Source organism: Lutra lutra, chromosome 2, assembly GCF_902655055.1.
Source record: "Lutra lutra chromosome 2, mLutLut1.2, whole genome shotgun sequence".
In the NCBI taxonomy this organism is placed as follows: Eukaryota; Metazoa; Chordata; class Mammalia; order Carnivora; family Mustelidae; genus Lutra; species Lutra lutra.
In genome coordinates, this window is record NC_062279.1 from 121,400,454 (window position 1) to 121,412,216 (window position 11,763).

An 11,763-nucleotide genomic window follows, 5' to 3' on the forward strand; every position below is an offset into this window, starting at 1 on the left:
GAGGATGGCAGAGAAAAGAAAGGATGTACTTAAGAGACAGAAATAGCAGGGCCCAATGACCAGTTGGTTTTAGTGAATGAGAGAGAAGGGAGAGTCTGGGAGGCTGGAGATACATTCCCATTAAGATTAGGGAACACTGAAAAATAGAGGAGATCATGCAAGTGGGAAACAGTGATGAGATCAATTTTGGCATGTTGAGCTGAAGGGCCTAGAGAATAGAGATGGAAATCTTCAGGGAGAAGTTGGATATAAGGGCCTGGGAATCAGCAGAGAGAGATCACCTTTACCAATAGATTTGTGAGTCAGCAACATAGAGTGGGCAGGGGGTGGGGGGTGGTTAAAACACCAACAATCCACTAGACTGTTGAGGGAAGAGGTTTAAAGTGAAAAGGTGGCCAGGAAAGAATCCTTAGGAACATCCACTTCTAAGGGGAGGATACAGGAAAGCAAAGCAACAGCTGGCATTGAGAATGCGTGGTCAGAGAGGTAAGATAAGAACCAGGAGAAGGAGGACGCTCCAGAGTCAAAGAAGGAAAAAAGAGAATGATTAAAGGTAGCAAAAGCCATGATAAGATAAAGTAAGATGAGGACTTAGACACATTTGTGAGCTGGGTAATTTGAAGGTCATCATTGACCTGACAAAGGGAAATTTTTGATATAGTGATAAGGTGTAGGATGTTAGAAATCAGATTATAATGATTTAATGAATGAATGAATAGAAGTTGAGGGAGTATAGACATATGCAGAGACTACTCTTTCAATGAGCTTAACTGTGAATTTCAAATCTCTCCCCTCCATATGCAGTGAGGCTATTCCTGGACTATCCTGTGGACTAGAATAGGTGGAGGCAGATACTGAAAGCAGATAAGTCTTCAGAGCTAAGCATGAAGTGGGAAAGTAATTCTAGTGAGCCAGATAGGGAAGTTTGAAAGTGTCCCCAAAGATGAGAGGCCAGCTTGTGTCCAAAGCCGGAATAGGGGACCAAGATTAGGACAGTTAGGTAGGGTGTTTGTAGGCAGCTACTTGAGAAGATTGCTGAGTCTGAAGTTCAAGGGACTGATCAGAGACCTAATTTCTGGAGTGGGGTGGGGGACAACAAAGGGGAATTAATAAACTGAGAGAGTGGGGAAGGGTAAAGTCTTGGCTATTGTCATGGGGTCTTGAGATAAATGTGGTAGAAGTAAGGAAGTTTGAGAACTAAGAGACTAGCAGGTGATGACTTTAGATATGTAAGGATATCGTATAGAGAATAGTTTTAGGCAATAAAGTCTGACACATGGCTATGTGAATGGGATGATGACGGGATAAAAGATGTAGGTGTTTGGAACTAAGGTAGTCAAGTTCTGGGAAGTTGTGGTATTGGTGGAATCATCCCCATGGGCACTGAAATTACCCAAGATAATGGCAGAAGTTGAATTCAAGGAAAGAACATGCCTAACTCCCCAGAAAAGATGAAGGAGTGACCAGGAGAGGACAATCATCAATAACAAGTAAGGAAAGAAAAAAGCTATATGGAATAAATGTCAAAGCAGGAAAGAGTTTTAAATAAGAGTGTGCACATAACAGGCATTGGGAAGGATATCTTCAAGTCTTCCAGGACTTGCCATACATTTGGGAGAGTTGCAAAAGGAAGTGGTATCCTTAAGGTAGAGACAGGAGTCCAAGATTCCATTTCAGTGAAGTATGTAAGGAGAGAAAATTGTCTTTGTAATATACATATGAAAACAATATGCTCCCAGAAACTGAGAATCACCTTTTATTTTCTACTTGGACTATTGAATTAGGGGTTTCCAGGGAATCACAAAGACCGTTGTACTGACTGGGAAGTATTTAATATGATCAAGTCTTAAATAAGAAGCCATGAACATAAACATTTAAAACCAAATATATAATAAATAATTATTAAGTTATAAAGTACATAGTTTGCATTAAAACTAAATTCTCGAATGCAAATGTAAATACAACAGAGCAATAATATAGAATAATAATGCTACAATTTTATATGTGTCCAAAGAAGACACCTTCTGCTACAATAATAAAAATCATGATTGATTTTCCCTGAATTTCTGTGACCTACTGCAATGCTTTTCTGCTTTCTTTTCTTCCTTCCTTCTTTTTGTTTGTTTGGAACATCTCTTTTGTTCCTGCAATGAGTGTTGTTACAAATGCTATTGAATTAGATTGTGTAACTGAACATTAGATTCAGTTAAACTTTTACTCAAAAGTATGGTCAGATGTTCCCATAAGAGTATCCAGAATTTTAGAGACTCAAAAACACATAAAGCTCTAAAAAAAGGCAGAACAGACTTTAGAGATTCAGCCCAACACCCTCATTCTATAGAGAAGGAAATAGAAACCCCAAAAATTTAAGCAAGTGACCGCAATTTCACAGCCAGCAAAATTTAAGGCCTCCTGTATCACCAGCCATAGATGAAAATAATGTTTATAGGTAAGCCTTATATCCCTTATGAGGGCTGGGTAAACCTTGAACACGGAGCATTGAAGATGGAGCTGTTCAAGTCTTACTTCTTCATCTTGTTTGTTCCAATGCAGTGCTTTTCTTGGGGTGTTGTTAGGATCTTTACCTGAGTCTTCAAACTCAGCTTAGTGAAGGCTCTTAACCAACACCCCATTAAATTATTTTTATTTCTAAGGTAGAATCTCTGGCCAAAGGATTAGAACAGAGATTTTTAACAGTAAACACACCAAAATAAATACATTATTTTAAATATAAAATCACAGTGTCAAAGAAGTCAACAACTATAAAGCCAGAAACAAGAAATACAGACTTCACCCTTTCCTAGTCAACTTTGTGGCCGCTTTCTACTTTTATCCCAGCAGTCTGGGCTGGCACCATTTGACACGTAGGCAGGCTCTCCATGCATGTTATCATTGTCATGGTTTACATGACCCCTCTGGAATAACATTTTAAAAATTTTAAAGCAGAATACCTTGTTTCTGATGATACAACATTTCATTGAGAGTTGATGAAATCATTGATGGCTAATGTATCTTTCAGAACTTCAAACTTATCTGTTACTTGTTTTTAAAATACTTTTAAGTAAATAATTTTCTCTTCTCAGAACATACAGTGTTTCCCATCCCACATCCTCTTGCACATTCACAGCCATTTTAACAATAAGAGATTCTCAAATAGCTTATAATGTTCTGGCAAAAATTTTATTTTTCTAGAGTTTTTAACTTAATATTTAAATAAACTCTGCTGGAGTTGATATGAAATGGCAGTCAGAGCAGGTTTCTTATTTTTACTATCCATGGTTGAAAGTTTGGAATGTTTATGCAAGGTCTGTTTTCTATGAGGACAGAAGTCTTGGCCTCTTGATTTGTCTCTTGATTTTGATCTTATATAGATGATTGAATTTGTCTTATGCAAAGCATGTGAGCACAAGGTGTCTGTCACTTTAAAAAGGAGAAAGAAAAGAAAGGAAGAAAGAAAGATGACAGACATTTGAAGTTACTAGCTCACTCCCATACAATCATTATAACAATTTGAGATGAGAGCTACAAGACTTTTCAAAAGTATTTTGTTTCAGAAGACCACCTGATATATGCCCCTCTGTAGGTTTTACTTGCCATTTCCACAAGCTTAAAATGTTAGCTTATAAGGGCACTTGAACTGGGAAAGGTACTATTAAACCCACTCAAAGAAAAAAAAAATTAAAGAGTGTATTCCATAAATACATTCATATCTATAGCATTTAAATATTTTTGATAAATCCCAATAAAGGAATAAGACTTTTTTGTAGCCATCTAGTAAAACTATCCCTTGGCACATAAATAAACTATATATTTATACATTAGATAGTCTAAGATAAAAAGTAAACTCTTCAGATTTACATTTCTAAACACTAGGTTTTCATTTCCTTAAAAGAATAAAGACCAACTTTTCATCTTGACTATATGCTTCTGTATTTCTCAGCTTGAACGAAGGTGTATAACTTTTAAGTTATGGTCATCAGAGACCTCATTCTTGTGGTAATCAAGATCAAGGTAAATATAAGATCAGTAAGTTCCCAAATTACATTTTTGGCTAAAAATTTTAAGCTTCTCCTCCAATAAAGGAATATCATAGTTGGGCAATAATATCAAGTAAAAACTTTAGAAACCATAGAAACCATAACACAGGAAATCAAACTCTAATTGAGTAGAAAGCTTTTTCAAGTTGATCAAAACAAAGCATGTGGATCAAACTGAAATACTGCATTGTAATTGGGGGGAAATAATCCTGACTTTGAACACTTATCCAAGTCTTTCTCCCCATCACTAGTACGTTGTACTCCTCCATTTAGAAACCAAGAAGTGAGATTCACTACTGTGTTAGAGTATGTAATATAGTGTCCAGCTTCAAGTTAGATCCTCAGGAACTTCGTATTCCATGTGTTCTAGGAGAGATGCTGATAAATCATCTGTGGAAATAATATACCATGAGTAACATAAACATAAGCAGCAATCTGGATAGATAAATATGAAGTAGAAAATCAAACATAATTGCAGCTACATACCCTTTGGATGAGCGATTTCAGTCTTTCTAGGAATTCTTTGGGTGGTGTTTTCTCATAAGAATCACATGAGGGGCATGTCTAGAAATCAATGAAAGAATAATATTCTCCTTTAAAACATTTTTCCTACTTAATAAAGTGTTCAGTTAAAAATTTTTTTTTTCCAATTAGAAATATAAATCATGTTCACTGAAAAAAATTCAAGATGCACATAAAATTGTTCAGGAAAAAAACAATGGGAAAAATCACTTGTAATCCTGTCCTCAGAGATAACCATGCAATCTTTTGATGTATATCCTTCCAGTAATGATTTTTACAATTTGCTTTTATGTTTTTTAACTTGATGGTAATTTGCTTTATTTACACTTAACATATCACAAGCATTTCCTGCATGTTAAATATTCTTCGAAAATATGATACATAATGGTTGCTTTGTATTCCAACATTGTATCAAACTATTACTATTTTTGGACACATAGATTGTTCTAACTTTTCACTATTACATACAATGCTGCAAGAACATTTCTGAATCATTTTATATGCATCTATTTTATTTGATAAAATTCTAGAAGTAGAATTACTAAATTAAAGGAATAAAAATTTTTCTCTTGATGTATGTTGTGAAAAAGGTTTACCTCTGTTCACGCAGACCATTCTTACTATTGTTGGGTATTGTTAAAATTTTTAATTGGATAGAAGTAGGATTTCCTTAACTTGCACTTAGTTGATTATAGGGAGAGTGAACAAATTTCATATGCATATTACCTGCTTATATATATATTTTTTAATTCTAGTTTTTTTCTTCTTTATCCTTATTCTTTTTGAGAGCAAACACCAGGCCACTGCTTGATATTCAGCATCTCTAAGTCAGTTTGAGGTTGTGGTGAGAGCATTTGACCGAAAGTTAGGTGATAGAAGTTCTAGTTCTCATTCTACCACTTAGTATTTATGGGGCTTAGGATAATCACTTAACCTCTGTAGGTCTCATTTTCCCATCTACCAATTGAAGGTGTTTAACTAGATAGTTCTAAGCTCAATGCCAGCACTGCCATTTCATGAGTCTTTGCTATTAGGTTGCAAACACAGGTTCAACTCCTTTCTTTCTGGAAAAGTTTTAGAGGGATACTCTTCACATTGCAACCTGGCCAAGCAATTAAAGAAAATAAAAGCCATTAAGATTTCATTTTAATCACACGTGAAATTCCTCGGTGGAGAGAGAACTGATTAAAAAATATTTTGGAGTAATTTATTTTATGTGTTTATCCACTGGTTTCTATTAATTCTTGAGTTAGTCATGAGAGTATCAGCATTGCTTATGAGCTGACGTAAGAAGAGATATACAAGAAGGTATACCTTGTAGGACCTCCTAAAACCAGGGACTATTAAAATTCTCCAGCCAAATAAGTCTATCTATTTAAATGTAGTATTGGTTCTATGATTGTACAGGACAATAATTTTTTTTAAGAGAAGGCAGCCAAGTTTGAGATTTTTCTTAGTCTTTTGTAGGCTATCTCCTTTCTTGTGCAAAAACTGGGATCTGTTAATAAGAATACAAGTTATATGTGACTTGAGAGAAATGAGAGAATAATATTTAACTAGTAAGTCACAATTGGATTCTCTACCTAGTGACTTCCTCACCTTGGGAAGTTACAGCAACTTCTTCTAGCTACCAGGGACTTTTAGAAAATTCTAGAATTTCTGGGCACTTCTAAGTCTGTAGATTTGGAAGAGGTGACTCCGCTTCTCAAAATACACCATATATGATAACATGTAACTGGAAGGAAAGCACCAGAATCTCTGGCTACAAGTGTGTTTGTGTGTGTGTTATATCATGTAAGAGATATAGTTAATAAGTACAAATAAGATAGATAACAAATAACAATCTTACTGGTCTGTGTATCTGTCCTTTGTCTGCATTTGTGAGAGGTAGTTTCCTCTTCAGCTGTTTCGTTAATACTTTTATTTTCTGCTCATTGCCTCCTGTATTTGCTGCCTTTAGTTGGGCTGTCTGAAAACATGAAAAAGCTGACCACTCACAATGTCTCTGAAAGAGAAATAATTTGTATATATGTTAACAAAACAAAAGTTATTCAGAAAGTAAAAATGATCTTCCCAATCCTCTTTTTCTACTTCTACTACAATGTATTAGATCACATTTATTTCAGCAGATGATGAGGAATAAGTTCACATCATACTTAATCTTTGAGCTGAAGAGAAGGAGGCACCTGACATTTGAAATATCACCCCATATTAGGGAAGAGAGAACATAGTCCTGCCTCACAGTCAAGAGGGAAGAGCCTCACTTTTCCATAGCTCTTCCTAATTCCATTTGAAGTCTGGGTGGTAGGAAGGATCTTCTTGTTTTGTGGGGGAGAGTTGGTTTGGTTTTAGAACAAGTTTTCTAAAAGTTACACTGTGCCTAGTTGCAGCTTTGGGTGAGATACACTATAGTACAATTAACAATCAATTTTATTTGTTTTTTTTTTTTTCTCTCTCTCTACAGTATACATGAGAGCATCTAACGGTGACCTGTCTCAAGCATCATCCGATCTTGTACAATACCTGGCATCATGTCTCATTGTTGGTGAATGCTCAATAAATAGGTGTGGAGTTGACAAATGAAATAAATGAGTCAAAACCCCTACTTTGGGGAAAGGAAGTGGCTTTGACCTTTGACGGCCTATTCCATATCTAAGATTCATTACACCTGTGATATACTACACATGACTCTTCTAAAATCCTATTCACACTCTTGGATCAGTTAGAGTAGGATTCTGCCTGAATCAAGAAGACAAGGAACAGAATTTGAGACTTGGCCAACCAATGGGAGGGAAGACCGCTCTTTAGAAACTAAGGGTAGTATCTCAAAGAATGGAGAAGTGGACAGAACGAGAGTCAAAACCTTGTCTCTTGGTTTAGTCAAATAAGTAGTGAGTAGTGAATAAGTCAAAAATCTTAAATATCAAACTAAAAATAAAATGGGGTTTATTGGAAGAACAAAATTTAAACTGACTTGTTGCAAACATTTTAATGCTCATCTAAGAACTTGTATCCAAGTTTCTTTTTTCTTTCAGCAAATGTATGTATAATATGCTCTTCAATCCCCAGCCCACCCTACCCTAGTTGCTGTATCCTCATTGCATTAATGTGTGTGGAAGTCACTGCCGTATAACCAGAAACCTCAGTCTCTCTCCATCCCTACAAGGGCAGGCCAATATATAACAAACTTACCTGAGTTTTCTCATGGACAATCAGCTGAAAATAGCATCTGGCCCGCTTTGCATTTTCCAACCCATATGCTTACCCAGTATGAATGTTGATTAATAACATGCATCTTTAAGATACAACCCCATCAGGTTTGCTTTGCATACATAGCCACAAGCCGAAAACCAGCTTATCTGGTTTCCTTCTATCAGAGCAGCTTGTCTCTCTCATAAGGGCAAGGTAATATCCTTTCCATATGTTTGCCAAAATGCTTATTTAATAGAAACTATTTATAAATGTTAATTATAGCACTTTTTTTTCCTTGAAAACCACATGTTCATGTTTGTTGAAGTTTTTTCTTTTCTCTTCTTTTTGACCACAACCGGCTTAACTTACTGGAAAAAAATAATATTCATATTTAAAGAGGTAAATTTTCCAGCTGAAACTGAAAACACTAACTGCTTCATCCGTGATGATCTGAAAAACCAGCATTTCTCACAGAAGCCCATTTTGCTGAGTTAACATTTACATATGTATGTTGAAAGAAAGTTATGTTCCAAAGAAGTAGAGGGGCCCTACCAAATGAACTCCCTTGATATTGCCAGGAATGGTCATGAACAGTGATGAAAGATTTTATACCTGAGAACGATTTTCTGAAAGCCTCTGAATGGCATCTGGATGCTGATACACATACTGACAGGCTGTGCTGTCTCTCCTGCCCTTCCTTGTTCACCTGTGTCAATAGCAGTGTGGTATGTTGCTTTGTGCTTTCTGCAAGCCGCAGAGTGGGCCTTGGCGATGTGTGGTCCAGGACAAAGAACTGCTGGATTTGGTTTTGGGTGCACATCAAAGGCAGCCTCAAAGAGGAAAAGAAGTGGAAGAGCTGTCCTGCTAACTGCCTTAAGGATGTACTGAAAAAGGGCATGAAGAGATTAACCTTGCTTCAGGGAGTCTTGGGTACTCTGTCACTCACAGGGTTTAAGGATGAACCCAAAATCATGCATAGGACCACCGTCTGGGAGTATCACTGTAATTTTCCTTTGCTGTGCCTTGGTGGCAACAAACTATGAGGGCAAGACTGTGATTCCTTCATCCTCGAACCCATGATAACATGAAGAGTTATGTGTCCTACATTAGTATTGCAGGACAGAGGGAGAAGCACGGATGTCGAAAGCAAGAGTAAAGGGCAAAGAGAACAGTCAAGTGCTGCTTTTGCAAGAGAGCACATTTGGCTTTGTTGTTCTGCAACTGAGTGTTTGAAAATATGTACCTCCGTATAGCTTATTGTAACCCCTCTCGCAGAAAGGCCTGGCCACTCACACTAGGAAGTCTTAGTGGAGATTACCTTAACTACACACAAACTAGGTTTAGGGTTTCTCAGTAACAACACTATTGACATTTTGGGCTGGATAATTCTTTGTTTTCAGGACTGTCCTGTGCATTCTAGGATGTTTAGTAGTACCTTTGGCCGCTAACTACTAGATGCCAATAGAAACCAGTCCCCTACACGCAATCGTGACAACCAAAAATTTCTCCAAAGTCAGATGTTCTCAGGGGGTAAAGTCATTATCAGTTGAGGACCACTGGTTATGTAATTAGAAAGAAAAAGAATGATGCCTGGCAAAGCCAATTAGGGATTGGAGATAATCACTATTTGTAGTAACATTTACATGCAACATGTAAATGAATTTATTTTCCTTAAGCATTTTAATCCTTTCAAATCTCTTATAGATCCTGCTTTCATGCTAGCCCTGAAAAACTTGATATAAGGCTACTGTGGCCTTTATTTTTTTTCTTCCTAAGTTTGCCTGCCAACATAGTTTAAAGATCTTAGTCACACCATTTCTTACTTGTATCATAACCAGCATTGTTGGATAAGATTGTCAGATAGATACAGTGTCACCAAGAAAAAAAAAAAATCTCATTATGATGTAAAACAAAAACAAAAAATTCTCTATCTTCAACAAAGCATAGATCCTTAACAAAGGACGTACCTACTAGATCAATTCAAGTTAGAAAATGGGAAATCTTTCCTATTTCTCATTTTGCAACTTATAGACAGGGCTGGTGCAAAAGGACTCTAACTACAGCAGTTAAATAAAATGCATGAGATGCTAAAAATGCATATTTTGATAATTAGGTCATGATTAAGAATATTCTCACTTATTGGAAAAGTCTTTCCAATAAGCTGAATGTGCTACTTTCATTTTAGATGCTGCTTATTAGAAAAGGGCCTAGTAAATGAGAGTGGTTAGGTTTAGAGCTAGAGAGTGGATTTTAGAGAAAAGCAATAGTTGTGACTCATTCACTTTCTAAACTTTTACACATAGTCATTTACGATAATTGTTTTCTCTGCAATGTATCTTTATATGCCTCCCCTTTGTAGTGTCCTAATTACTGGTAGCACTTTTATTGTAACTCTAATTTATGCACTTAAAGGTCTGTGACAATGAAAACATTTCCCCAGTTGCGTTTATCTCCTCAGGTTACCTGACGTGAAGACTAGAGCAAAGTTACAAAGGAAAAGATCAGCACGGAGCACTCTTCAACTATATCCTAGATGCTTTCTTCCTGGGACCTAATGGATTTAAATGGCTTAAGAGAATGGGATGAGTTTGTGAAAATAGTCCTTTTGAAGGACCTCTCCAAAGGCCAAAGACAAGACTCACTGAGGCCAAGGTATATGGGAATTAAATTCTAAAGGACAGCCCTGATTTCCATTCTACCATTTTTCCATGTTGTGCCTTCCCTTTCTTCCTTTCCTTTCCTCCTTTCCTTTTCTTTCTTTTTCTTTCTTTCTTTCTTTCTTTCTTTTCTTTCTTTCTTTTCATTAAAAGGTGAATTCTGCTTCTTCCAGTGTGTGTCTATATGTCTTAGATAGGTTTGCCAAGGAGGGTTGAATAAGTTTCACACAGAAGGGCCCTTAAAATGTAGTTAGTTGGTTATTGTTCAGAAACTGATCATAGTATAGTTTTGTTATTCTGTCGCAACAATACTACTTGGAAGTACTCTTAGAGATATTTGGAGATTAAAAATATATTTTACAAGGTATGCAATGTTTTATTGGTTGGCTTGTTGGTAAACCAATGAATGTTTGACCAAAATAAAAATAACTGTTTTACTAACTATTAAACCCCCAAACTCATTAAAATTAAGTAGGTTCCTAAATAATTATGTTAATGCCTTTCTTAATTGGATTTAAAAATTTGTACCACATATATTTCACAAATAAATTCAACTGGTCTTACCTTTACATCCTCTGGAGCTGGCAGAGATTCATTGTCCTAGAGCAAAAGAAAATTAGTTCTGGGTTATTTTTATAAGTCAAAGAGTTCCTTTTATATTAATTGGAGAATATTATTTAAATTTTGTTGTGACAAGTATGGCCTTACCAAGTCATTCAGATTATCTTTCAGCTGATCAACAATATCTATAAGCTGACGCAATCTAATCAAGTGGCGATCTTGCTCTTGGAAGCTTGATTTATGGGCCACTGTCCCCAAGAAGATGACCATCAGGCAGATGACTATCTTCTCCATGTTGCCAGCACTGGATCTCATAAGTGCCAGTAGAGCAAGACCTTGGTCTCAGTTTTCACTGCAGTTTGACTGTGAACAGGTTGTCAGTAAAGCTACCTATTTATTCATCCTTCAGGGAGAGGTAAAGCCCTCCCATTGCAGCCTGGAAATCTTTGTAAAATGGATGAATGTGAGTAACTCTTTTTTCTTTTCCACTGGCTAGGTATACGTGTGCATGTGCTAATGCGTGGGGGCAGGGATTGATGGAGTCAACGAAATGTGCCCCATCTGCATCTTAGACAGGAAAAAGAGAAATGGGTGAATTCCAATTTTCAGCATGAATCAAGAAGCATGCATGGTAAACAGTAGGTACTACAAAACTTCAAAGAAGTAAACAAAAACACTTTGATCTCTCTTTCTTGGCCTCCCCTAGCATCTTACCTATTCCCTCAGCCAGTCATAAGGGCACTTCAATAATGAGTAAAGTGGCAACATGTGCTTTCTTGCAGGACTTATTCTTA

At 36.5% G+C, this 11,763-nt stretch overlaps 1 protein-coding gene across 1 annotated transcript; it reads right to left on the bottom strand.

Annotated features, from left to right (window-relative positions):
- Positions 1–1,806: 1,806 nt before the first annotated feature.
- Positions 1,807–11,314, bottom strand: IL21 (interleukin 21). Its single transcript, XM_047719931.1, has 5 exons — positions 11,117–11,314; positions 10,973–11,008; positions 6,409–6,564; positions 4,524–4,601; positions 1,807–4,427 (listed from the first exon to the last, which is right to left on the bottom strand). The coding sequence occupies exons 1-5, from the start codon at positions 11,282–11,284 to the stop codon at positions 4,404–4,406; spliced, it is 462 nt and encodes a 153-aa protein (XP_047575887.1). The 5' UTR covers positions 11,285–11,314; the 3' UTR covers positions 1,807–4,403.
- Between the last annotated feature and the right edge of the window lie 449 nt (positions 11,315–11,763).

Excerpts from the sequence above, each read along its gene's own strand:
- IL21 (XM_047719931.1), bottom strand. The coding sequence starts at position 11,284 with ATGAGATCCAGTGCTGGCAACATGGAGAAGATAGTCATCTGCCTGATG. Across the intron at positions 6,565-10,972 it reads CAGCTCCAGAGGATGTAAAG|AGACATTGTGAGTGGTCAGC; the intron begins GTAAGACCAGTT and ends TTTCTCTTTCAG. Across the intron at positions 4,602-6,408 it reads AAGGACAGATACACAGACCA|ACATGCCCCTCATGTGATTC; the intron begins GTAAGATTGTTA and ends ATTGATTTCTAG.